At 49.5% G+C, this 26304-nt stretch overlaps 12 protein-coding genes across 12 annotated transcripts; 6 read left to right on the forward strand and 6 right to left on the reverse strand.

The window, feature by feature from the left end:
• Nucleotides 1-343: 343 nt before the first annotated feature.
• Nucleotides 344-1999, forward strand: AQR1 (Aqr1p; the record flags this gene model as incomplete). Its single annotated transcript, XM_002555393.1, has 1 exon — nt 344-1999. One exon carries the CDS (start codon nt 344-346, stop codon nt 1997-1999), a length of 1656 nt encoding a protein of 551 aa, XP_002555439.1.
• A 371-nt stretch (nt 2000-2370) lies between these two features.
• Nucleotides 2371-3606, reverse strand: YDJ1 (type I HSP40 co-chaperone YDJ1; the record flags this gene model as incomplete). Its single annotated transcript, XM_002555394.1, has 1 exon — nt 2371-3606. One exon carries the CDS (start codon nt 3604-3606, stop codon nt 2371-2373), a length of 1236 nt encoding a protein of 411 aa, XP_002555440.1.
• Nucleotides 3607-4556: 950 nt separating this feature from the next.
• MTQ1 (S-adenosylmethionine-dependent methyltransferase) lies at nt 4557-5438 on the forward strand (the record flags this gene model as incomplete). The annotated part of the gene is made up of 1 exon (XM_002555395.1): nt 4557-5438. One exon carries the CDS (start codon nt 4557-4559, stop codon nt 5436-5438), a length of 882 nt encoding a protein of 293 aa, XP_002555441.1.
• Nucleotides 5439-5459: 21 nt separating this feature from the next.
• Nucleotides 5460-6923, reverse strand: GCD10 (tRNA 1-methyladenosine methyltransferase subunit GCD10; the record flags this gene model as incomplete). Its single annotated transcript, XM_002555396.1, has 1 exon — nt 5460-6923. One exon carries the CDS (start codon nt 6921-6923, stop codon nt 5460-5462), a length of 1464 nt encoding a protein of 487 aa, XP_002555442.1.
• Nucleotides 6924-7356: 433 nt separating this feature from the next.
• Nucleotides 7357-9270, forward strand: NOP2 (rRNA (cytosine-C5-)-methyltransferase NOP2; the record flags this gene model as incomplete). The annotated part of the gene is made up of 1 exon (XM_002555397.1): nt 7357-9270. The coding sequence occupies one exon, from the start codon at nt 7357-7359 to the stop codon at nt 9268-9270; it is 1914 nt and encodes a 637-aa protein (XP_002555443.1).
• A 122-nt stretch (nt 9271-9392) lies between these two features.
• Nucleotides 9393-11630, reverse strand: ARP5 (actin-related protein ARP5; the record flags this gene model as incomplete). Its single annotated transcript, XM_002555398.1, has 1 exon — nt 9393-11630. The coding sequence occupies one exon, from the start codon at nt 11628-11630 to the stop codon at nt 9393-9395; it is 2238 nt and encodes a 745-aa protein (XP_002555444.1).
• Nucleotides 11631-12361: 731 nt separating this feature from the next.
• On the reverse strand, nt 12362-14236 carry KLTH0G09504g (KLTH0G09504p; the record flags this gene model as incomplete). Its single annotated transcript, XM_002555399.1, has 1 exon — nt 12362-14236. One exon carries the CDS (start codon nt 14234-14236, stop codon nt 12362-12364), a length of 1875 nt encoding a protein of 624 aa, XP_002555445.1.
• An 854-nt stretch (nt 14237-15090) lies between these two features.
• KLTH0G09526g (KLTH0G09526p) lies at nt 15091-20307 on the reverse strand (the record flags this gene model as incomplete). Its single annotated transcript, XM_002555400.1, has 1 exon — nt 15091-20307. One exon carries the CDS (start codon nt 20305-20307, stop codon nt 15091-15093), a length of 5217 nt encoding a protein of 1738 aa, XP_002555446.1.
• A 1853-nt stretch (nt 20308-22160) lies between these two features.
• Nucleotides 22161-22856, forward strand: RHO3 (Rho family GTPase RHO3; the record flags this gene model as incomplete). Its single annotated transcript, XM_002555401.1, has 1 exon — nt 22161-22856. The coding sequence occupies one exon, from the start codon at nt 22161-22163 to the stop codon at nt 22854-22856; it is 696 nt and encodes a 231-aa protein (XP_002555447.1).
• A 109-nt stretch (nt 22857-22965) lies between these two features.
• On the reverse strand, nt 22966-23862 carry KLTH0G09570g (KLTH0G09570p; the record flags this gene model as incomplete). The annotated part of the gene is made up of 1 exon (XM_002555402.1): nt 22966-23862. The coding sequence occupies one exon, from the start codon at nt 23860-23862 to the stop codon at nt 22966-22968; it is 897 nt and encodes a 298-aa protein (XP_002555448.1).
• Nucleotides 23863-24047: 185 nt separating this feature from the next.
• Nucleotides 24048-24557, forward strand: OCA2 (Oca2p; the record flags this gene model as incomplete). Its single annotated transcript, XM_002555403.1, has 1 exon — nt 24048-24557. The coding sequence occupies one exon, from the start codon at nt 24048-24050 to the stop codon at nt 24555-24557; it is 510 nt and encodes a 169-aa protein (XP_002555449.1).
• Nucleotides 24558-25098: 541 nt separating this feature from the next.
• Nucleotides 25099-26268, forward strand: HIS5 (histidinol-phosphate transaminase; the record flags this gene model as incomplete). The annotated part of the gene is made up of 1 exon (XM_002555404.1): nt 25099-26268. One exon carries the CDS (start codon nt 25099-25101, stop codon nt 26266-26268), a length of 1170 nt encoding a protein of 389 aa, XP_002555450.1.
• Between the last annotated feature and the right edge of the window lie 36 nt (nt 26269-26304).

The following is a 26304-nucleotide window of genomic DNA, read 5'->3' on the forward strand; positions in this document are numbered from 1 at the left end:
ATTTTCCCTCGAGGAATTAATGGGCCTTGAGTGATCGGGTTTTTCCGGCGAGTTTTTCCGAAAAAACACATGTTGACGCATAAGTCGCCAGAGTTACTCATTTGGCGTGAACAAACCGCCAGCAAACCACTATACGAAAAGTCCCGAGATTTTATTTCTCGAGTTGGTTTATAAGGAACTTGCAAATCCTGTACCCCTACTAAGAGTGTCCAGATCCGATGGACGCGCGTGAATACCATTTAGGCTCTTTGCCTTATTACTATTAGCTATTATCATCCGCTGACAGACCACTGGCAGCTATATCCAAGTGCTACAAAGGAACTAGACAAGATCGTAAAACAGCATGGATAACAACAGCATTCACTCTAGCTTATCGAGTGAAAGCGATTTACAGAGCACTATGAAACTGGAGAAACCAGTACTAGGTTTAGAGGGAGATAATACCAAGAAGCTGCTGCCGCAGGATGCCGCCTCTAGGGTCACCACGCGGGAGATGCGCGAGTCCTCGTCGGACTCGAGGGATAGAGTAGAATCTTCGGGTGTCAACTCTAAGCTGCCGCAAGGCGCCCCATTCACATTGCTGAGTCATGGCCAAAAGTGGTTCATGGTAGCGCTGTTGACTTCTGCAGGGTTCTGGTCCTCTTTGGGATCCCCCATCTACTACCCCGCGTTGAAGCAGCTAGAGAAGAAGTTCAATGTGAGTGAAGAAATGGTGAATATCACTGTGGTGGTTTACCTCATTTTCCAGGGTATTGCTCCTACTATCAGTGGGGGTTTGGCCGATGTCTATGGCCGTAGACCAGTAATATTAATGGGGATGCTCATTTATGTGTGCGCGTCTATCGGCTTGGCGTGTTCCCAATCTTATGGAGTCATTGTGTTCCTACGTTGCCTGCAAAGTGCGGGTATTTCTCCCATTATCGCTATCAACTCGGGTGTTGTTGGCGATTTCACGCTGAAACACGAGCGCGGTACTTTTGTGGGAGCGGTTTCCGGCTTTACACTGATGGGGCAAGCATTCGGTTCGCTGATAGGTGCTGCTTTGACGGCAGCGTTTGACTGGAGAGCCATTTTCTGGTTTTTAACCATCGGTTGTGGTACCTGCATGATCATTAATTTCCTAATTCTCCCAGAGACAAAGAGAACCTTGGTCGGCAACTTGTCGATTAGGCCCAAGAGACTTATCAACAGAGCGCCCATCCTTCTACTGAAGTCGGTACGCAGAAAGCTCCATTTTGATAATCCCGACTACGAGACTCTAGATCCAAACAAGGGTAAAGTCGATCCAATCTCTGCCTTCAAAATCATTCTTCATCCAGAGATCATTTTGTCGCTGATGCCCGCTGGCCTACAGTTTGCCTTGTGGACGATTACTCTCGCATCGATCTCATCCCAGTTATCTGTGACGCCTTACAACTTCAAGCTTACGATTATTGGTATTTGTTACTTGCCTTCAGGCATTGGAGGGCTGATTGGATCTTTTGTTACAGGAAAAGTTATTGACATCTACTACAGAAGAGCCCTCCGGAGATTTGAAGAGAAGAAGGAACAAGGTATCATTCCTATCGACAGCAAATTCAATACTTTAAGGGCACGTCTATTCACATCGATTCCCCAAAACTTCCTCGCAGTCATAGCGTTTACGCTATTCGGATGGAGTGTTGAGAGAGGGTGGAATATTGCGGTGCCTCTAATAACATCAGCGATTGGCTCGTTCTGTGCAATGAGCACCTTGTCATCGTCCAGTACTTTGCTCGTCGATTTGTACCCCAGCAAATCATCTACCGCAACAAGCTGTTACAATTTCATTCGGTGCTCCTTGAGTGCCATCTTTATGGCCTGTTTGTCCAAAATGAATAACGCCCTCACAGTCGGGGGAACATTCACTCTCATAAGTGGCTTTGTTTTCATTGGAAACTTCGTCACACTAATCCCTATGTTCTACGGCATGAAATGGCGTGAGAGAAGAGCTCTCAGGGCCGAGAGAGAAAAGCCATAATGGAGTGAAAACATCGTCATTTCAACGGGTCTTACCGCAACTTAGCATTAGATAAATACATTCAGAAATTTACTGCATATAATAAAATAATTCTTCACTACCGACGATCGTCTATAGATGGATGGAGTGGTCCACTAAAATTACATAAATCGACGTTCCCACCTTGAGCTCGAGGGGCGCGAATGCGAATGCGAATGCGAATGCGAATGCGAATGCAATTGCAAATGCAATAAGGGGGCTTGACCTCTCCTAACTGAAATCGACCATTTACTGTACAGAGCAAAACAATTTATAACTTCGTTGAAACGAGACTGAATTCCAAACACAACAGAAAATTGAGAAAAGTGTGATTTTAAAGAAAAGTAATGAGATTACTGAGATGCACATTGAACACCTTCGGCGCCACCTTGCTCCTCATCGTCAGAATCGTAGCTGCTGGCGCCTCTGCCGTTAGACTGTCTTCCGGAATGCTTAGCAGGGTCATAGTCGTTCATCACACACTCTTCAACGTCAGCGCTCTTTGGAAAAGATGGCTTAGCTCTTGGTGGCAGGATCTCTTCCAACTTCTTCAGAGACTCCTCGTCAGCGAAGTGGTTTGTTGGGAAGTTGACCTTGAAGGTAACGATCAAGTCACCGAAACCGCCGTATTTCTGAACAGGCATACCCTTACCTTCGATCACCTTAGTCATACCTGGAGAAATAACCTCACCAGGAACGATGCCAACCTTCAGCCATTCGCCAGAAACGTGCTCAATAGCGAATTCACCACCAGCGATAGCGGACAGCAGGTCGACCTCAGCCTGGTAGTAGAGGTTGTCGCCCTTTCTTTCGAAATGCTTGTGTGGTCTCTGAGAGATGACAAATATAACATCACCTGGAATGACACCTGGAGCCTGGTCGGCCTCGCCCTGGAAAACAATTTTTTGACCGTCCTTCATGCCTGGTTCGATGTGTACCTCCAAGATCTTTCTCTCGTTGTCGATCTTCTTACCGTTACAGGTCTTACAGCGATCCTTAGGGTCAACTATGTCACCAGTACCGTTACAGGCGTCACACTCGGCCTGGAATCTCTGAATCATGGGGCCCATTTGTCTAGTGATAAACTTCACACCCTGGCCGTTACATGAGGCACACTTCTTGACGGCACCTTCTTTGCCACCACGGCCTTCACATGTCTTACACAAAACTTGCTTGTTGAGGGCCAGCTTGGCTGTTCTACCTTTGTAAAGCTCCTCCAAAGAAGCGCTCATTTCGTGCTTGATGTCTCTGCCCTTCTGAGGTCCTCTAGGCCTCGAGGCGCCACCGCCGAAAAACTGAGAGAAGATGTCCTCGCCGAAACCACCGAAGCCACCGAAGCCACCAGCGCCACCAGCGCCACCGCCACTCAGACCCTCCTCACCGAGCTGGTCGTAAATGTCACGCTTTTGTGAGTCGCTCAATACTTCGTATGCCACCGTCAGCTCTTTGAACTTATCCGCGGCCTCCGCGCTGGGGTTTTTGTCAGGGTGGAACTTCAACGCCTGCTTTCTGTACCCCTTCTTGATCTGTGCGTCGTTGGCGTCCACGGGCACGCCCAATAGGTCGTAAAACTTAGTTTCCTTGACCATTTTATTATGCAACTTATGCTAGAGATCCGAAAAATACGCTAAACCCTTTGATGATAGAGACTAGTGTCGAGCACGATCTGATGAGCAGCTATGTTCTCGTTCTCAATCTTAAATATCCATCTCATCTCAAACTCGACTTTTCATTTTCTTGGAAACTTCTCGAAAAAATTTCACATCTCTCTGGACGGCAGGGCATTAATTTCACGTGACGATAAGGAAAGCAAGTTGATATCAAAGTGTCAGTTTGGAATAAAGTGATCCCGGAAAGCTTATAAGAGCTGGACCCAGCACGGTGCTGAGGTGACCGCTAAAGTCGTGTTCAAGATCGCGGAAGCATGCCTGAGGCTAGTAGCGGATTGGTTTCTTATCAAGATGATGGTCCTGACGTTATTTGTTGCACTGCTGTGATGCGCATCCTCTCCAAAACACTTTGGAGAGCGTTATGTGTGTTTATATCACAGCTCCGAACATCAATCGAAGTCGTAGCCTAGCGTCCTGAGATGGTTGAGTTTTTTAAGACTTGTTGTGCGCCCTTTTCATATTTCGCTGTATCACTCATCTTTAGTAGTGTCATGCTTAAAGAAGGGCACGCGGCCTGCAAGGTTGGACGCTCCTGGGGATACTCTTGCTCTTGGAAATGCACAGAAAACACGACACCACGCATGACACCTCGATTCGGGTGTCAAATGCCAGCATTGTATAGGGATTAAGTCCGGGACCTTGTTGCTAGCCAGTCATGTGGACTCGTGAATAGAGAGTTTGCTAGAGCTGCGAGACTGAGACCAGCCGAAAGAAGGCCAAGGCAGAGTAATGTTTCATGAGTGAACATGTTTTGATGCTGCTTGATTATTGCACGATGACCGGGCTTTGTTTCGCTGCTGTTTCACGCACATGTTCTCGAAATTACAATTGTTCCAGATAAAAGCTCCAATACTCATCGCGCGCGAGACATGGTGAGAATAAAGCCATCCGTGCTCAAGAAAGCATGCCAGATTAACCCGCTGCTTCCACTTCTACTACCAGAGTGCCGAACGATTGAAGCTGCGCAGCAAGAATTGCGCTGGATTCAAAACGAGGTCAGCGACAAGAAGCGCGTGCGACAGTGTTGCATGCTTCGCGCTCGTCACTACCCGTTACAGTACCTACTGGGATCGCAGCCCTTTGGACCGCTGGACGTGACCTGCCAGCCCGGAGTCTTGATACCGCGCTGGGAAACCGAGGAATGGACTGTCTCGTTGGCTGAAAAGCTACCGCGAGACATGGCCTTCGATATCATGGATTTGTGCACAGGAACAGGGTGCATTCCGTTACTTTTGAAACAAATGTGTCCTAAGTGCTCAGTATTCGCGGTCGATCGATCGCCCCTCGCCTATAAGCTTGCAACTCGGAATTCTAACACGTTACAAGTTCCATTAAAGATCATCAAAAAGGATATTCTCGAACGCAGCTCTGAAATTGTACCTCGAACCGTTGACTTGATTACTTGCAATCCACCTTACATACCGCGAACAACTTTCGCAAGGGAAACGGCACGATCCGTCAAGCTATTTGAGCCTAAACTCGCGCTATTAGGTAATAAAGAATTCTACGCTAATTTGGTTGACTGCTGGATGAGCCGTACGGACGCATTCGTCTACGAGGTCGGTGACTTGTCCCAATGCTATTACGTCCTGAACCGAGTGACTGGCGACGTTGACTTGTCGAGAAAGTGGCGTATTGGCTTCAGGCACGATTCATGTGGTAGACCGCGTATCGTATATGGATTCAGAGCAAGCGGCTCACGCCTGAATTGGGCCTCAATTTTGGTGAAATTCGGGGATATGAAGCACTAAGTACATATTTATAGAGGCTATTTACTCGGTCTTCTGCTTCTTGGACTCTGCCTCAGCGCCTTGAGGAGCCTCCTCTGGGCGGGGCTGCAGCGCAGCGTCCGCCGCGCCCACCGGTATTACCTTATGGCACCACATCATGTATCCTCCACCGCCTCTCATTGTCATGACAGGGTGCAGTCTTCCCCTAATGGTCTGGAAAGGCCGACAACGCGTTTCTACGATAGTGGGCGCCAAGTAGCGTAGGTCGTTATATAGAGTGTGAGACAGCTCCAATACAGTTTCCTTAAACTGACTGTAGCACACAATTGGTCTTGACCCGTGCACACGCTCCCCCAACTTCGGTACAAACGTGGGCAGGTGTAGAGTTGATGCGACAACAAGCCCATCGTATTGCTGTTTGGTGGCCCATTCAATTATTTCCAGCTGCGTGTTGTACCACTTTAAGCGCCGGTAGTAAGCACCCTTTTTATTGCTCTTCAAGCTTTTCAGTTGTTCGTCCGTCAAAGGCGTGAAGGCCTCCTTGACTTCCTCAGTCACAGGCGGCTCGAAGTAATCCAGGATGGAAACCGTCTTTACGTGCTGCTGAATGAACTCCTCGGTGTAGTTGGAGAATTTGAGCAAGTCGAGGTTGGGGTGTTCGTTCTCGTGCACAACCACAATTTTCCCCTGGGCAGCCGAATCGTTCTCCCCACCAAACATCCGCTCCAGCAGCGCGTAGACCAAGAGCCCGCCCGTTTCGTCCACGCATAGGTAGGTTCCGTTGGACCTTATGTTTGCCAGGTTCAGAATCATGCCCATACTCTCCTCCGATAAGTCCATTGCCCTGAGAACATCACCCTTATCGATGAGGTACTGTAGCAACCCGGAGCTGCTCATGTATTCAACAGTGAAGAACTTAGCAAACTTCTGCTTTTTGCGCTTAAGATACTTTTCCTGAGAATACACGGTTTTTTGGTGAAAGCTTCCGTGGGCCTCAATCATTTTGGAAATGATCTCGTTACTCGAGACGCTTTGCTGCTTTAATTGCTCAATCTCCTCGGAACTCAGCTTCTGAATGCTACTACCAATATTAATGAGGTTCTTGTTAGAATCGCTGTTTCCCACAAGCTGTAGCTCGCGCTGCGGAGTCCCCTCTTCCTCAGACCCGAGGCCCGTGGCGGCGGCGTTCGCCGTCAGTCTCGACTCGATAACACTGAGCCTGCCCACAGGGATCTTAAACTTATTACGGGCACCTTTAGACGATGTTCCCTCTTGCGCCGCGTCGCCCGAGGGGCCCGCGTCCGGAGCTGATGCCTCAATTGCGTTGTCGTAATGTATTTCGAACGTGGTGCCAAAAGGGTACCCAATGATATCGTTGACCTTGAAAGCTCCAAACTTGCCAAGCGATACATCACTGTTGGGCTTTAGCTCGCAAACCTTGAGGTTGTTCGAGGGAAGCCTTACCAGCACATGGTTGTAATATGTGATGTGCTTCAGGGGATCCATGACTAAAGATATCGTATGTTCGATCGGTCAGTTAACTGCTTGCGTGGCGCAATTTCTCTTGGTCTTCTCCGTTGAAACCCTTGCTGACCGCCGTAAATAACCCTGTGAAGCGCGATGCGATGCGATGCGCTACGCGAACCGCTGTTGATTGTTCACGATTTTCTTGAAAAATTTTGGATTGAGGGCTAATTCGTTGTGAGCGATCTCCATTTCTAGTCATGTGTTTTTGTATAGTCACATGACCTCTTTTTACTCACGTGACTAGCACGTGGGATCCTGTCCCGTGTTTTCTTTTGGTTGGCGCTGTGGAAAATTTTTTGGAATGCTCATCTCATCGCATGAAAAGGTAGCTAATTCGATAGTTTAAAAACTTCGAGGACCAAGCGACCGGCCATTGATATCCAACTCCCGGAAACCCTGGCACTGAATCGTAATGGGAAGCAGACGCCATAAGAACAAGCAAGGCGCTCCGCCAAGCCTCGATGAATTTCAGGCAAAGAAAAGCAATAAATCAGAGCACAAGGGCAAGAGCAGAAGCGAAGATGTCGACGGAAAGAAGCACAAGTCGAAGCGCAGAGCTGAAAATGACACAAAGTCTGGCAACAAGCGTAGCAAGACCGAACGCGTTGAAAAGACCAAGTCTAAGGAGCCGGAGCAGACAGAAGAAGAAGAACTACCCGAGGTCGACCTAGAGGAGCTCTCGAAGGCAAGGAAGACTTTGTTCGATGACGAGGAGGACGAAGGCCAAGAAGAGGATGGTGCGGACGAATTTGACGAAGATCTCAAGGACGAGTTCGACTTGGAGCAGGAGTACGAAGGTGAGGACGACGACGATGAGGGCGGGCGCCCTGTGTTCTCAGACGACGAAGGAGTCGATATGGAGGACCTGAACGCCGCCAACATGGAGGCGCTCTCCATGAAGCTGGATCAAGAGCAGGCCCTTGAGGAAGAGGAGGCCGAAAAGGAACTTGCAGAGGCTGCGCAGCTTCAGCCTAGAGCCGAAATTTTGCCAACGGAAGAAGAGGAAGAGGCTCTCCGCGACCGTCCTACTGACTTGAACGCTGTGAGGACCCGTATGATCGAGATTGTCAAGGTGCTTGAGGACTTCAAGAACTTGGGAGCCGAGGGCCGTTCGAGAAGCGAATACGTTGACCGTCTGCTGAAGGACATTTGTGAGTACTTTGGGTACTCTCAGTTCCTGGCCGAAAAGCTTTTCAACCTGTTTTCGCCAACCGAGGCCCTGGAGTTCTTTGAGGCTAACGAGGTCTCCAGACCAGTTACTATCAGAACCAACAGTTTAAAGACAAGAAGAAGAGATCTCGCCCAAACTCTAGTCAACAGAGGCGTGAACTTGAAGCCTATTGGTCCATGGACCAAAGTGGGTTTGCAGATTTTCGACTCGCAAGTGCCTATTGGTGCGACTCCTGAGTACTTGGCAGGTCATTACATTCTACAGGCAGCCTCATCTTTCCTTCCTGTGGTTGCACTGGATCCTCACGAAAACGAGAGAATCCTCGACATGGCTGCCGCGCCAGGTGGTAAAACAACTTACATTTCTGCTATGATGAAAAACACTGGGTGCGTCTTCGCCAACGATGCAAACAAAGCAAGAACCAAATCTCTAATTGCCAATATTCACCGTCTGGGTTGTACCAACACTATCGTCTGCAACTATGATGCTCGCGAGTTTCCTAAAGTGATTGGTGGGTTCGACAGGATTTTGCTGGATGCGCCATGTTCTGGTACTGGTGTCATCGCTAAGGACCAGTCTGTCAAAGTCTCTCGTACTGATAAAGATTTCATGCAAATTCCTCACTTGCAAAAGCAGCTGCTTCTTTCGGCGATTGACTCAGTTGACGCCAACTCCAAAACTGGAGGTGTCATCGTTTACTCTACCTGTTCCGTTGCTGTCGAAGAGAACGAAGCCGTCGTTGACTACGCGCTAAGGAAAAGGCCCAACGTCAAACTGGTGGACGCTGGTCTAGCTATTGGTAAAGAAGCTTTCGTCAGTTACAGGGGAAAGAAGTTTCACCCAAGCGTTAAGTTAGCAAGAAGATACTATCCCCACGTCTACAACGTCGATGGTTTCTTTGTGGCCAAGTTCCAGAAGATTGCTCCCTCCAAGCACGACGATAATCAAGCCAACGCTAGGGAGAAGGAGAATGCTGCCAGACAAGAGGCTTTGGAGGAAGGTATTATCCACGATGACTTCGCCGACTTCGGTAACGAAGAAGACAAAAAGTACATCGAAAAATCCAGAAAAGTTAGTCTCCTCAAAAAGGGTATTGATCCTAAGGCGACGAAGAAGAACCAAGGTTCTAACTCAACCCCCAACAAATCTGCATAAACTTTAAGATCTCTGTATATTGTATAATTAGTCCTTGCCGAAAATTGCTGTAATGAAAAGCACACTTCCATCAAACAAAATGCTATTATTCTATTAATGCTCAACACGAAAGAGGGTAGTTGCTACAAAAATAAAACATTGCCCAGGTTATGTTCTTTTATGTAGTCAGCTCCGAGCTCTTGATATTCTTTGCGGGTGATGTAGCTCCCTTTGTACTGACTTCCAGCCTGCGATAGTTTCGCCATTCCTCTCCATGCGTCAACTGCAGAATCGCTTGCCATCCTAACATTTAAATTACTTCCCATGGGCAACATACCGGTAAACTCGCGAACAATTCTTTCCCGGACTCCAGGCAGGCGCATATTGCCGCCTGTCAAAAAGACGTTGGCGGCTAACTTTTTGCTGCCTTCGCTCAGTTGACTTCTTGTAGAACCGAACTTTTTCAAGAAGTTCGTTTCGCAAATTTCGGTAACGCCAGCTTGATCAAGGCCCGCCATCGAGGGCTGGAATATTACTTCTGGGACCCTGATGCGCTCAACGTTTAAATGCATCTGGTGCTGCTCGTTGATGTTCTCGCTATCATGTGGTCTAGGGCCCCTCAAGAACAAATGAAGCGTTGAGTTTCTCCAGTCATATTGTGCATCTAATGTATCTTCCTCTGTGAAGTTTGGATCGTATTCGAGAAGTTGTTGCTCTAAGCCAACAATGACGTTATATTCTTCTTCAATTGCTTGGTCTAGCGCCTCAGGGTTCGAAGTGATATCGTTATAAACCAACCAATCTTCATCATTAGCACCAAATGTATCGTTAGGATCGTTGTCAACAGTGGATTGCTGTCTAGAGCGCTTTGCGCTGGATCTCGACCTCTCCTCAGCTAAAGTAGCTATGTTCTTCATTCTTTTTTGAGCAGCATGCGACTTGCGATCTTTCATGTCATTTTTGATTTTCAATTTCTCCTTCCGAGTCTTGATTAAAGCAGTTAACTTTTGCCGCTTGTCCTTGATCCATCCCTGCAAATCTTCGGAGCGCCAAGCTTCATCCTTCTGCCTGGCTTCTTCTTCTTCTTGCTCCTTCTTCAGTTTCTCTTCTTTTGCCTTGACTCTTGCGTCAAAGTTGGCCTTCAAAAGTCTCTGTTTTCTTTTCTCTTTTATTTGCTCTTCATTCAACTGTTCGTCTGGGACATCGACAAGGTCAAACTTGTCTGCCAAGCTGACTTCTTCTTCTTCGCCTGCTTCAAGGACCTGGGCGCGCTTCAGTGTCTTTTCCAAGCCAACCAAATATTTTTTAAAGTCTTGCTCATCATCGAAACCAGCACTTTGCAAGGTCGATAATACAGCTTTTTTTGATTGGTCTTTCATTTGTTCTTTTAGCTGAGTATAGTACTCATATTCCTCTTCTTTCTGCGCCAGTTTTTCTTGGCGTCTTTGCTTGGCTTGCTCTTGCAATCGTCTACCTGTTTCCCGTCTCTTTTCCGCTTGTAGGCGCAGCTCCTCTTCGCTCTTCTCGGGCTGCACTGTCTCAGCAAATGGAGCTTCAACGACGATGTTCTTAGTCTCAAGTTCTTCGAGAGTGAGTATCTTGCGGATTTCATCCTGATAGTCAACCGAGACGTAACAAAAATCCTCGTAAAGGGATTGAAACTGATGCGTGGATGGTTTTATTGGAAAATAAGGGTACTTCAAAGCTAAAAGGTTGGATAAGTACTCGACGGATTGGCGCCCACCCCAATTGATTCTCTTGGCTTCGCTGAGGACGCCCTTTCCGTTCATTACGGGAATGACATGTGTATCTTCGTTGCCGCTGTTGATGACCAGACCTGAAGCCGTTGCATCATTGTTTGCATAGAAAGAAAACAAGCTGTCTATGCCAAACGTTACCTGGGGCACCCCAAAACATTCAAATAGAAGCTGGTACCAGTTTTCTCTTTGAGATTGAAGCGTTGCAAGCTTTTCCGTCATTAAGATAGGGTTTGAAACGCCGTCGTTTCCGTTAACTCCAAGATGATGAAAAGTGTACTCCATGATCTCTTCGGTGTAGTCCCAGTTCGAAACAATCGCGCCGTCATACGGGCTTTTAGCTTGTGATCTAACACTAAGATCGAGGTTTGTGTCATTGCCAATGAAGGTGAGATTCCGGTTCTTCCTTCTATCCCGCCACCTGGATATTCTGTTAGTGAAAATATGCGAAGGTTGGTCCTGGTTTCCAAACCCAGCTCTAACTTCGCTCGATCCAAAATCGATAGCTATTGGAACATTAGGATCATAGTCCGCCGCGTCGTCGAATGGCTCTGGGGTGTCAGACGCATCAGGCTCACTCAGCGTATGAATCTTCAATGGTGGCAGGCTGGAGTCGCGGGGCATGGAGCTGTGTGGAAACGGTAGTTACTGCTCGTTGTGGGTCAGTCGATACAACGAAAGCACTCCATGTAAAAGTGGGTATACATTGACATGTGATATAGTCACGTGACTATGCCAAGACTGTAAGGTTCGCGAGAGAAGCGCCAGGTCTGCAGGGGTGTACCGAGGCCTGGTCTACATCAAGTGTAGACGAAAGGTTCACTTTAAGTGTTTTTGTCCTTGTGAGCTTCCATTTACGGTTTCTACAAAATAATAAGCTGCTCGAGAGAGCTGTTGGCTTGTATAATATCGATCTATGCCTGCCAACTGCTTGAGAACACTTGATGCCTATTTTTGAAGTCTTTGCCACGGTTTTATGTTGCATAAAGATGTGAGATTCATCGCTTAAGACTAGATAAGGCCGGCTGTGTTTACGTTGGCTGTATGAGGTTAATTATGATATATGGTCATAGTGTTAACCCACCTTTTCACGACAAACAGACGTATTCGAAGCTCGTGATCTCGGGCGTGCAGACGTTTTTGGAAGCCGTTGTCACTATATCCAATAGGACGCGTACGCTCGTTGATGCGTTTGGCACTTTAAGTTTGTTATTTAATGATACTTTTTTCAAGTAATTAAGTCTAATGCTGACAGCGGCAAGTTACCGCATTTGTGTTGTTACATGGCCCCATTTAGTTGTTGGTTAGTTACCTGAATTACAAGCTCTCCCAACTTTTTGCCTGAAATTCACAGTTCAAGCGGTCACAGGGTTGTTCTGGACTCTGGTGTTAGAAGATTTCTCAGACTCATTGTGAAGCTCATTTTCCGTGGAACTCAGCTCGTGAGAGGCCCCTGCATCTCCGGTAGAAGACGCGGACTCGGAATGGCCATGTTCGAGCTCTCCCAGAGCGACAACCTCGCTCAGCTTTTTGTCCCGTAAGAGGAAAGCCGCAATGAGAAGAGTTACGCAGAAGCACAGCGGCACAATGCACAAAATCCTCTGCACTTTCTGGTAGGCATGCACGACGGCAACTCTCTGAGGAGTGCCCCATTTATACTTGATAATAAATTTGAAAGGAGACGAATAAGCGAGCGTAGCAACCTGCTTCTCGGTGATTCTCTTGTTCAGCTCCTTTGGTAGCACGTTGGTCCAGATCGCGCCTGAAATTGCAGATGCGAAAGCGGAGCCAATGTTGTAGCACGCCAGATACAGCGAAGTGACAACCGCCAAGTCCTGGTGCGCGGCAGTAGATGCCTGCATGGAAACCTGGGCGGAGTAGTTGAAGAAACCGCCTCCGAAACCCAGCAGACACAAGGCGCCGATGATGCCGGAGTGGGAACTCTCGTCGCCGCGGAAGTGCACCAGGAGGCCGAAGGCCACAAACCAGACACACACACCGAACAGAATAAACTTCTTGGTTCTCTTGACATACACGATGACAAACCCGAGCAGCGTGCCGGTGATGATGGACACGAAGTTGAAGAGCGTGGTGATGCGCTGCGCGGCCTTCACGGATTCGTGCACGGCGATGACAAGCACCGTGTACATGTAATCAGCCTGCATGTACACGCAGAAGTGGATATGGAAGGCGATGACCAGCGCCGCGATCACACCGCGGTCCTTGAGTACGCTGCGTGGCGTCAGCGGAAACCTAGCAAACTTGGCCTCCCACAGCACGAACAGCGGCAGCGCCACGCACCAGCCGATGACCTCGGGCACAATGATCTGCGCGGTCCGCCACTTGTCGGACAGGCCGCCGGCCAGCGTGAAGGGCACCAACACGCAGCCGAGAGCGCCGACCACAAGAATCAGCCCCACGGAGTCCAGACGCCAGAAGAAAACCTCGATAAGGTACTCGGACCATGACGCCATGCTGTAGAGCTGGCGCTGCTTGCCCAGCTGCTCGGGCGCGTGCTTGTGCGCGAGGTACCTCATATGAACCAAGCAGCAGAAAAGTGGAATACACGACAGCGGGATGATGAACGCCCACATGCCGATGCCCCACTCCCAGTCGCTGCCGATGGCGCTGATCACGTCGCCCGAGACCCACGTGTTGATGATCGTGGGCAGCGCGGGCACGTACAGCGCGACCATTCTCCAGTTCAGGTTCGAGAAGTCCACCGCGATCACCTGCAGGATCAGCGCCAGCCCGGCCTTGCCCAGCTGATACAGACACGCGCCCGTCGCGAACTTGGACACCGTGTCCGACTGACACTCGACGATCGTGCCCACCACCACCAGCACGATCGAGATCGCCAGCATCTCCATTCTGCCGAACATGTCCGACGCCCGCGCGTACGCGACCATGCCTCCCGCGGCCATTACCGTCTTGATACAGTTCACGGTCGACAGCAGCGAGTGGTTGCCGTACGAGTCCGTGGCGTACGCCTCGAGCTTGCTGCGCACCAGCCCGTCCAGACGGTACGCGTACGCGATCAGGAACAGCGAGAAGAACAGCGCCACGCGATACGCCACGTGGTCGTACTGCGCCGCGTATACCTCGATGTTCTTGACCCCGACGTCCTTCTGGCGCCGTAGCGCCTCATCTGCACGCCTGCTGCGCTCCATAGCATCGCCTGCTTCTTTTTCTTCAGGGCCCTTGTTGAACCCTAGCATTTTCAAGCTCATCGCGTACTTCTATGTACTGTTGCACGAGCGCTATGAAAAACACAACGGTTTAGAGTAGTGTTATTGTTTGAGTGGAAACGCTAATAAAAAAAAAGGCCTGCTCATCTCCGGTTCCACCCCGCCTGCCAGCTGCCCTGTTAAATATATCCTATGGTCGCCTCCCAGGCGCCGAGAAATGTGGGTGCACAACTGTGCTTGTTGCGTGTCTGCGGTGGGTTTTTTTTTTAACTTCTTGGGCATCTTCTCATGCCCGTTGATGCCCCTTCCAACCTTCCACGCCGAATGCTGTTCTCGGTTCTTGTTTTACCTGTAGCTGGCTCGATCTCCCTCAGGTGCTTGACACACTGCCAGGGACCCTGGCGGACGACGTGCCGTGCGATAGTTTCTAGTGCCCCGTACTACCGTGCACCAGGAAAGCCTACACGCTGGCCTAGGCGTTGCTTCCACCTGCAATTTTCCGATCCTTGGGGTGTAATCGAGCAGGTAGCACGAGCGCGGCATGCGAGACCTACGCGTTAAGCCAAGCCCTGGCGAATAGAACAAAGCACGGCAGTGTGGGCATAAGGTTATACGAGGATGTCCGTAAATACGGCGGGATCTGGCGCACCTAGAGCGCGTCGCAGACGTGATTGGCTTGAACAGCGCCGAGAATTCTCGATGCGGTGTGGCGCAGACGCGCGCGCAGCGAGTGCGGCTGGGCTGGAGCGGGCCTGAGCGGACACCAGCGGGCGAAAGCGGGCGAAAGCGGACGAAGGCGGGCGATAGCGGGCGACGGCGGGCCTACGCGGACGATGGCGGGTCTGCGCGGGTCTGCGACAGCATGATTTTTACTCGTATATGACAGTACAAACGTTCTATGCAGGACCGCGTGCCTGGTCGCGGAGCGGGCGAACGCGGAGCTCGTCGTCCGCTCGCGCAAAGGGATCAAGATACACGGCCTCCTCGTGGGCGGCTGAGAACGGCGCCTGGTCCTTAAAGCGACACGTGGTGTGGTGAACCAGCGCATCGGCCAGGCGGCGCTGGGCGCGCGCTTCGCGCGCCCGCACGCGCGCCGCGTAGTGTGTGTACTCGGACTCGGACAGCGCGGCGAGCACGTAGTTGGCATTAACAAGCACGGCCATGGCACCCTTCTGGCCAAAGCCGAAGGAAGTCAGGCACGCGGCCTTGACGTCAGCGACAAGGATGTTCTCCGAGGGGTACAACAGGTGCTCGAAGCGGCGGAAGCCCTGGTCGATGTTGTCTGCGTTACGGTTGCCCGGGACGACGCGATCCTGCATGAGCTGGAGTAGGCCGTTCGCCATCCAAGCGCCGGCCGCGCCCTTGGGGTGGCCAGTCAGGTGCTTCTGGAACACTGCCAGCAGCGGGTTGCCCGGGGTTCTGCCCAGGTGCTGCATGATGGTGTCGAGGATCTGGGACTCGTTGAGCTCGTTGGCCTTGGTTGAGGTGCCGTGGCACGAGGCGACGGTGAGGTCGTCGACAGTGAGGCCGAAGGTGGCCAGCGCGCCCTGCAGCGGCGACACGCGCGGGTTGTCGTGCCAGAAGTAGTTACCCCAGTGCTTTTTCGCGTCCGCGGCCTGGCGGTGCGCCAGCTGTTGCACAAGACGCGCCTCCGCGGGCCCGACGTCGGGCGCGCCGGCGGCTAGCTCGTTCTGCGCCCAGTCGTCGATCTCGCGCAGCCGCGCTTGCAGCTGCCGTTTGCGGTAGCGCGCGTCAAGCTTGGCGCTGCGCGCGCTGCGCGCGCGCGGCTGCTGGCGCGCACACGTTAGAATGCCCTTCCCGGGAGCCGGGAGCGAGCGACCGATCTTGTCCGAGGCCGTCGACGTCATGGCCACAATTCCGTAGATAGGAACACCCATCTCTATGGCGACCTCCGCGGACATCAGGACCTGGATCCCCGCGCCGTGCGCTTCCAGAAACCCGGCACGTGTCGAGGTCGCGGGCCGGCACATCTCTCGGGGGTCCCTGCCGCTCTGCAGCTCCTTGTCGCTGTTGACGGTGGCGCCCATGTTGCCGAACTCGTGGCTCACGTGCCCCTCCAGGTCGTCGTAGCCGCCCGCGATGCACACCTTGGCCTGGCCCGAGCGGATGGTCTCGACTGCGTTGTCCAGCGACTCCAGTGCGGTCGCGCACGCGCCCACGGGCGTCTTGATCGGCCCACTCGACGATAGCAGCAGCATGTTGACCCACGCGGCGCTGGCGTTGACAAACGTCTCCTGGATGATATCGTTCTGTACGTCGGTGTCCTTCAGCCGCTCCTGGCGCATCGCGCGCAACGAGTTCATGCCGCCGATTCCGGACCCTGAACAGTTCCCGACCTCGGACACGTGCACGTACTGGTACATTTCGTACGGGTCAGTGATACCTGAGGAGATGAGCGCCTCGGCGGTAGCGATCAGCGCATACAACGTGACCTGGTCGACCTGGGACGTGATGTCCTCGCCAATGCCGTAGCGCGCGGGGTCCCAGCCCGTGGGGACCTGGCCCGCCACAAACCTGTCGAGCCGCAGAGCCTTGGGTATCATTAGGGAACAGCCTTTTAGGAACTTGACATGGCACTCAGAGTTGCCCGTCTCCGCGATTGGGTACACCTCGACCAGCTCGCCGTGCTGCAGCTTGTACTGCTGCGCAGAGGCCGCGTCCATCTGGATGGGGCTCAGGTCGTGCGTAATAATAACCTCGTGTAGCAGCTGCTTCCTCTTCGGGTCGTAGCCTTGGAAGAGCTCGGGCTCGATGATCCGGATGCCGGTGTGCTCCAAGATCTGGGCCTCGTAGCGCTGCTTGATGTCCACTTCCTCGACGGGCAGCCCGGACTTGCAGTCGACCCAGCCTGAGCGCTCGGCTGAGCTCTGGTACTCGATCAGCCCCATAACGCAGGCCAATTCGATGCAGCCCTCGAGAGAGAACTCGCCCGACTTCTCCATCTCCCAGCGGGTCCGCGCGCTGCCCCATGGGCCGATCTCGGCGAATCCCGTGACGACAACCACTTGCGAGAGGTCCAGCAGCCCTGAGAGCTGCTCTCCGTTGAACTTGGCCCTCACCTCGTGGTAAGGCAGCATTTGTGGGAAGTCGGAGCGCACATTGCCCTTGGGCTCAACAAACTGAACCTCGGGCTCCTTCACGCCCCGGAGCTCCCTGGTTATCCGGGCCTGCTCCTCGATTTCCTCCCTGATTTCGACGGATGTGGCCATTTCCTTCTGTAGCTTTGACACAACTGAGCTGATGTTAGGAAGCGTCTGCAACCCGCCATTCAGGTCTGCAATCAGTGGACTCTCTTGCGAGCACTCGACAACGTTGTACGAGAGAAGCCCCAGCATGTTCAGAGCCATTTCGTTGTTCGCAAACGTCCTCACGCCCATTTTCTCCAGTCCGCGCGCTACGAGGTCTCCCCCGTCATCGTTGGTCCACCCGTAGACACACCCACAGATACTGAGCTCTGTAGACCAGTCCTCATCGTACCATTTCTGGAGAACAAGCGCCAAAAATGTATCCTTGAAGTTAGACTCTTCGTATATGTTAGCGTGGTTGGGCGACAGTGGGAGAAGGACGTGCGTAGGTCTAGTTTCCATTGCGTGGACACGCTTTTCTTTCACAAAGCATCCTAGTAATCTCAAAAGGTTGACACTCGAGGACCTGTGCGTGAGTTCCGCTTCGGAACTGTAATCCAGGATGGATCCCGGAGTAGCCTTGACATTCATTGGCAGCAAGAAGTCAATGTCGCCAATATTCGAAAAGAGGTACTCTGAAAACCGGAAAACGTCAATTTTAGAGCTTATGTTGAGCGGAAGGACGATTAGCTTCGATCCGCTGGCACCATATTTCTGGTAGCTTTTTTGAAAAGCGCTAGTCGTTTCGTGGTCGTAGCGCTGTGTAGCTACGACAACCACGGTGCCTGCCTGGAGCAGGGCGTTTATAACCTCCAGAGAGAGATTGTCTTTGGCGTCTGAAACTAGGATGAGAGCTCTCTTGTCAGAAAAGGATACACCAGCTTTACCTATTCTCAAGAGATTATTCAGGTACATCTGCGTCAAAGCTTTATCATAAATCCATTCGCCTGAAACATGCGACCTTCTTTTTAGATGCAGAAAGGGAACAACACCAGTGGGGATTGACACATTTGGCTGATGCGTTTGCCGCACTGGTTGAGGGGGCACGTCATCTTCATCATCGGAGGAGGATATTTCGCAGTCGCTAACAATAATATCCTGCTCATCGTCTTTAGTCGTAATCAAGCTTTTATTCACCGAAAAAACAGCTTCATTGATAATTCCACGAAAAAATGAGGCGACATGGTCAGAGTTCCTTAGGAAAATAAGTAATTGCTCGTAGATGGTTTCAAACTGCGCGCGAATATTATGGGGAGAATTATTAGACGCAAGCGAGTACTGGATAATTTTTGAATAAACCTGGAAAAGTTCTTTTTCGATTTTGTAGTAGCTGCTCATGTCGCTGTCTAATTTTGTCGACACAATAGAAGTTTCAGCAGAGCTCTTTGTTGTCCCGACCGACATTTCTTTGATATACTGGGATGGGTCATATGATCTAACATGCTGCATAGTTGCATGCTCGCTGCCCAGGGGCTCATAGGATGTAAATTGAGTGGCAGAATAGACGGGTTGACTCGAAATGTCTCTCAAGCAAGCTTGGATAATACCCTCGAAACGTCTTTTAACAGACAATGAAAATGGTTCTGTTTCAAGCTTGTGCTGAATAATCTTAATGATGCTCAGGTCTGCTCTGTTAACCAAGTTGTGTATCTCATTTGGGCTGAGGATTTCGACTGCTTTTTGAGGATTTAGAAGCGCAGCGTGAAGCAGCTGAAGCACAGATTGTTTGCCCCAGTTCCATGCTGAATCATATACACGGATCTTGAGTGGCGAGAATGAGCGCGTCAATGACTTTTCAATGTAGTCCAGGCCAAATTCTTCCCCTATCGCTGACAACTTTCCTTCCATTGCCTCAAGTTTGGATTTTAGAATTTCTATTTCGCATTGAGCATCTGTTACCTTAAGATGTTGGCCCATGACATTGTGCTGCTCCTTCTGCAGTTGCATCAAATCACTGTTACACTCGTTGTAAACTTCAATGTCGACAGTTTTCGGTTTTTCATCGGTTTCAGCGCTACATCCTGCCCCTACGTCATTCGTTTTAGCCGATTCTAGGGAGTAGTCTATTTTTTTGAATTTGGCAAACTCAACACACGAGTTGTCGATAAATTGCTGGGTTTCTTCTTCGCTTGAGAATCTAGTTTTCAAGTCTCGAGAAGCAATGAAAAGAAGAAGAGGGGCACTGTTGTTGACGCCCCAGGAACGACTCAAGTACTCCTTAACAGCGCTAACGGTACCCAATTTGCCTGCAAACTTTCGGGGGATAAACTTCGTGACCTCGCCGAGCGTCACAGGTCCTAGCGTCTTGGGAGATTCCACTTCCTTGCATATAGATTCCAAGCTCATGTCTTCGAGCTGCGCATCTTGCAAGCCGGGTAGCTCCTTGTAAAGATCACCTTTGATTTCGTTCTGGAGGGTTGACTTACCTTTGCAAAGCTCCTTCAAGGTGTGGGAAAGTGGTAGAGTTTCGATGGAATAGCCCGCTATTTTGTTGGCAACCACAGATTGTACAACAAGTTCTGTAGTGAGCTCTGGTTGAGTTGAGAAAGAGCGGCCTGAAGTGGCGCCAGATGAGTTGCAAGATGTTGAGATTTCTTGGGCGCGTGGTATCTCAGTTCCGTCGTTTATTTTTCCTTGTGCGTTCTCCTCTGGGGCGTCAGTCTTCTCAACAGATTGTGCAGGAGGGTCATAGCGGTAACAGATTTTGTCCATGTCACCGGCTACAGAAAAAACTTCTCTGCGAGTTGAAATGGTGGTAGCGTTTTCATAGTTCTCATTTTGCTTTAGGGTTCTTTTGGCCATGTTCGCAAGAATAGGCTGCGGGCCGATCTCTATGTAGCGTTCGGTTTGACGCTCGTTCAAGAGCACTTCCTGCGTCTCAACCCACCTAACAGGCCAGGCAAACTGGTAGGCCAGTAGCTCAGTGAGCAGCACGTGACAAAGTTCATCTTGGTTCTCGGGCGACATTACAGGCGACAACAATGGTTTCTGTATTGATCAAAACTTGGAGCCGAAATAAGCTACGGTACTCTTCGGACGCTTGCATCTATATATACGCTCAAAGGGGCGTAAGGTTTAGTAACATAATATTAAACGATTGCCAGGTTATCTCAAGAAGCTGGATTGAATTTTCCAACAGTTGGCTTGCAACCCCAACATGAACCGCCCTGGAAAGATCTTCCATGGCGCGATCCTGCGTCCCAACATGACACCTGTATAGCTTATACGAGAAGGAAAACATAGTTTGTTGATTACCTAATCACATGACCCTAGAGGAGACTCATCACCGCGTGCTCCGATGACTCGTCCAGAAGACCGGCGCTAGGACGCGGCGCGAGCACTGAAGAGCTGGAGTTCGCATTTAAGCCAACCGGAGAAATAGGGCTAATGCTCTTGTTGCCAGTCGTTTGACGCTACCATGCGCGCGTATATCCATGCGATGAGAAGTTCTAGCACTTGGCTTGGATTTTTGCCACTCGCTATCGAAGACATCGGGAAACATGTCTGGCGTTGCTAGTATTTTTTACTACTCAGCGCTCGATTCTTCTCTTAAATGCCATCCTTTAACGATAGTGGCAGAGTTAGTGCTCTGCGGTATGAGTGTTAGAATACTAAAATATTAGGATATTAGTGTATTCAGAGGTAAAAACCAACAGGAAACAGTCCTAGACCAAATAAGTCGCATTACACAACACAAAATCAAATGTTTATCGTTAATCTCGCTTCGTACTATCAAAATATGAACGGCGGAACGACCGGCGATAACACACCCTAGTGCAAACCGAACACAGCAGGCATGAATATGGATACGCGGTCGCTGGGCTGCCTCTCAATGAGATGTGATACGTAACTACGCGATGGTGGCAGGCGCTTCTTGGGTTGAACTCAGCACTTATCCCATTGTTGAGTTTATATTGCGTACACGATGATGTTGAAAAGGGCTCTCAGTAAAGTTAAGAACTAATCAAAATGTTCCGCATCTCCTACGACTAGTGTCATTTGACCGGGTTTGCGTCTTATTGAAAGAACTTGTTTCTGTTCGAGCACTCTTCGAAATATGCCGCAACATTCTAACCCCTCTCGCAAATACCTAAGAGAGCGTTTTGTCACTTGATGTCCTTTCGCGCGTCTCTAGTAAACCTGCGAGGTAAAGCACCTTTTTAGAAGCAGCAATGAGCCCGAAGGCTTCTCAACAAATGTTGGATTTAGGTACAATCACACGTTGTAATGAACTTTCGGTTTGCATGTGCTCTAATCACTAAGCTCAAGCAATGCGACCCTTGGTCACACTTTCCCACTATAGATCCACGCGGCCAAATGGCCAGGAGCTATTTCTTCGTTTTCCGAGAAAGCCATTAACCAACAAGAGCCTCGAAAATCGCGATCTTCCGCTAGCACGAAATCTTTCTCAAGCAAGTTGAAAATACACAAGGGGGCACGAAACACGCGTCGAGAGAAGAAGTACAAACGAAATTTGTGCACATCAGCTAAAAAACACAAGCGCTTAGCTTAGAAATGCATGAATGAGCGCTGAGGACTGCAGTCATGTGGATGTGAAGCCTTCTTTTCGTTGGTTTGTAGTGCCTTCTTCTTCGGAAGCATTGGTGCTAAGCGCTTCTAAATTCTCGCAGGTGATGTTTAAGCCCGCCGGCGTTCCACACACAGACCAACATTTCTTTAACACGACTTCAGCGCGTACAATTATATTCGTTGAAAACGATATCCGCTAACCTGGAAAACTTCATTTTTCAGGCAAGAGTTTCGCAATTCACGAATAAACAATCGTTGAACGGTTAACGTAAACAAAGAAAACCGCACAGATGCCCATTTGTGGAGGAAGTTCGGCGTCAAAAAAGCCTATAGAGCGTAAGATTGTCATTCTGGGTGATGGTGCGTGTGGTAAGACGTCTTTACTGAACGTTTTTACACGGGGATACTTCCCTAAAGTTTACGAGCCAACGGTATTCGAAAACTACATACATGACATTTTCGTGGACAGCCAGCACATCACGTTGAGTCTTTGGGATACTGCGGGTCAAGAAGAATTCGACCGTTTACGGTCACTCTCATATTCCGACACTCACACGATCATGCTCTGCTTTTCTGTGGACTCTAGGGACTCGCTGGACAACGTACAGCACAAATGGGTTGGGGAAATTGCGGATCACTGCGAAGGCGTCAAGCTTGTGCTTGTAGCGCTGAAGTGTGACTTAAGAAGCAACGAAGAAGAGTTCGCGTTGGACACCGCCATCACACCAGGGAACATCCAGCAGCAGCAGCAGCAGCAGCAGCAATCCTCAGTGCAATCTGGTGGCCTAATATCCTACGAGGAGGGTTTGGCTATGGCGAAAAAAATCGGTGCTCTTCGTTACTTGGAATGCAGTGCTAAAATGAACAGAGGTGTTAACGAAGCCTTTACTGAAGCTGCGAGATGCGCTTTGACAGCGACTCCCAAGGGTGCCAAAGACCACGCTGGCGAGGAATCGAAGAAAGGCAGTAGCTGTACCGTTATGTGAGGGTCTCGCAACTCTTATCCCTCCATTGCAATGCTAATATATTATAATTTACATAAGAGTTTTTCCCGCAACTAAAAAGAGATCAATGGCCACCGCAGTTGCTTTCCGTTCAACTCTCGTCTTCGAACATCTTGTCAAGGTAAACGGAAGGGGTTTTTGCTCTGTCTAAAGGCTTATCTCTGAGCCCTGATTTCACGGGCGAAGTACTTCTGCTCTTGGCTATGCCGACCGCACTGCCCATGCTGGACTTGTTTCTGGCTTTGTACATGGCCTTCCTTGTCGAGGGCGCAGCTTTTTCGGGCTTATTCAACTCTGCGCCCGAATCGGAAACCAAAGATGAAACAGAGTTGTTCATATTTTGCAGAACTGCGCTCTTACGCTGTTGGTTTACAATTTCAACGGTAGGGGAAATAAAAAGAGACTTGCGGTTTTGGGCAGCAGTTTGATCACGAATTGACGAGTAAAATTCTTGTGCCAAAGAAGTACTAGAGTCTTGGTTAGAGAGAGCAGGAGAGGGCTGTTGAAAATCAGGGCGATCTAGTAAGCGTGCAACGCTTCGCGATTGGGGTGTATGTACCGCTTTAGAAAGAAAGCCAGACTTCTCCGGGTCATCGGAATTCCCGAGCTTGGAATAAGACTTGCCGCCCACATGAGATTGAAATTCTTGATCTATGGTTTCAAAGCGCAGTTTCTCAGTTTGGCGACGAGATATGTAAGCCGACACAATGTACGCTAGTGCGATGATGAGGAATATAAACCCTACAACGCTTCCAACCGCAATGAAAAGTGTGCCAGAAGGCTTGTCGGAGCTCCAAATGTGCGGATTCCCTTTGATGGAAGGAGGAGTAATTGTGGGCGTTGTGTAGGTTTTGGTGGATGATGCTTTTCCGGCATTCGTTAATGAGGGCATTGCCCTCTCGAACATCGTCGCATGAACCAGAGATGTGCTCGCTTTTTGAGTCTTCAATATCGCGGTAGAGCTTATAAAATCAGTCTGATGAACCATGGCCGGCTGTTGCTGAATACTCAGGAGCTATACCAGCTTTTTGGCTTCCAGGTTTTCGCTTGTTCTTCGAGAATGTCTAATAATAAATTATTGATCTGTCCAATTTTCACACAAAGCTCTTATAGAATATGTAAACAGTTCATTGAACGCGAGAAATTAAAGAAAAGACGACAAACGCGCATCGCATGGTCTACATCCCTCCTTTAAACTTTGCACCGGTAGTCAGCACTGAGGTTTCGCTGTACCGGTCTGGCTACCCGATGCCGCTTAACTATGCTTTCATTGCTGATCAGCTACACCTCCGCACGATTATATACGTAGGCGACAAAGAGCTTTCTGAGGATTACAACGAGTTTTTAACTCAGCATAACATACAATATCACTTTGTGCATATGAACTCATGCCGTGATAAGAACGTTCAGGAGCAAATGGATAAAGTGCTACGGCTGATAGTGGATCGGGCAAACTACCCCATTCTAATACATTCCAACAAGGGAAAACATCGAGTTGGAGTGGTGGTAGGCATTATTCGCAAGTTGCTTCAAGGTTGGTCTACTACAGGAATTTATCAAGAGTACGACATTTTTAGCGGAGGACTGAAAGGCCAGGTTGACCTCGAGTTTATTACAATGTTTGATACAGAGCTAATAGTGCGCAGAGACCACTTGCCCGATTTTGTGAAGTGGGAGCGCTGATATAACCTTCTCTTCTCGTCGGAACTTTGCTGTACGCATATGTTGCCATAAGGCGGGCGATTCAAGCAATTTCACCATTTGGAGGGACTGCGAAGTCACCAGACATCAACACTGAAATTTGTACTTAGCACTTCCCCAAGAAGACAGTCTTCATCAATTGCACTGCCAGTGGAGGATTTCCTAACGTGATTAATTCTTGGTGCTAAAGAAGTCCGATGACACTGACTTTCATGTCGGCGAAAAACAGCAGCCTATGGGTTTGCCAGATTCAGAGTTATTATTAGACAACAATTCTGGGCCGAGTAGACGGGCCGGATCCAGTAGACTCAATTCATACATGTGATGTGCCGTGGACCCTTACTATCCCGTGCGGTGTTTCCACGTGATGTGAGTCATATTACAGTGAACGAAGGTAGATTGTTTATCAATCAACGGAATTGAAGGTACCGAGTTTCACCTAAAGTAACAACTGTTGACCTGCCCACTGGTAAGCAATTGACACCCTAGTCTCTGCTTTGGTAACTCCTGTAACTCAGCAAACATGACATTCGACCTCTCAAAAATCGTAAGGCCCAAGATTTTTAACTTGGAACCCTACAGATGCGCTCGAGATGATTTCACCGAAGGTGTCCTGTTGGACGCGAACGAGAACCCGCATGGACCAGTTGTCAAAGATTCTAACCGTGAGTTCGTCCTCAACCGGTACCCAGATCCCCACCAGGTTGCTTTCAAAACTAAAATGAGTGAATTGCGTAACTCTCAATCTGTTTTCAAAGACCAAAAAATAACTCCGCTGAGTGCTGACAACCTATGTTTGGGCGTTGGATCCGATGAAAGTATTGATGCGCTTATTCGCGCGTGCTGCGTTCCTGGTAAGGACAAAATTCTGATTATGACTCCTACCTATGGAATGTATTCGATTTGCGCTGATATTAACGATGTTGAAATCATTAAAGTCCCATTGATAGTCGAAGACAATTCTTTTCAGATGAATACCGACAAAGTCATTGAAACTCTTCAGGGTGACTCCAACATAAAGATAGCCTTCGTCACGTCACCTGGTAATCCTACTGGTGCACTCATTGATATCGCCAGTATTGAAAAGATACTTTCTCAGTGGCAATCTGGCATAGTTGCTATTGATGAGGCTTACATTGACTTCTGCTCTACAGGCGGTTCGGCAGCGCCTCTCGTTAACAAATACCCTAATCTCGCAGTGTTACAGACTCTCTCTAAGTCCTTCGGCTTGGCAGGTGTTCGTCTGGGTGTAACTTTCACTTCAAAAGACCTGTCGCGCGTTTTGAACGCTATGAAGGCTCCTTATAATATTTCATCCATGGCATCTAATTTAGTTCTCAAGGCGCTGAGCTCAGAATCCGTACAAACCATGAAAGACAACGTTCAGGAGATTGTTGAAGAAAGGGAGCGCGTTTTGAAGGCACTTACTTCGATGGAAAACGTTCAAGATACTCAAGTTGGAGGTTTGGACGCGAATTTCATCATGGTCAGAATTGTTGATGGAGGAAAAGGCAACAATGAACTTTCCAAGGCTCTATACTACAGATTAGCAACCGAGTCTGGTGTGGTGGTTAGATTCAGGGGCACTGAATATGGCTGCACTGGCTGCTTAAGGATCACGATTGGTACTCATGAAGAGAATAGCAAGCTTATCAAGGAATTTGAGAAAAAACTCAAAGAACTTACCGCATAAATTTTAAACCTGCTAGCACTTGTTTAAATAAAAGTT

This window comes from Lachancea thermotolerans (assembly GCF_000142805.1).
Source record: "Lachancea thermotolerans CBS 6340 chromosome G complete sequence".
In the NCBI taxonomy this organism is placed as follows: Eukaryota; Fungi; Ascomycota; class Saccharomycetes; order Saccharomycetales; family Saccharomycetaceae; genus Lachancea; species Lachancea thermotolerans.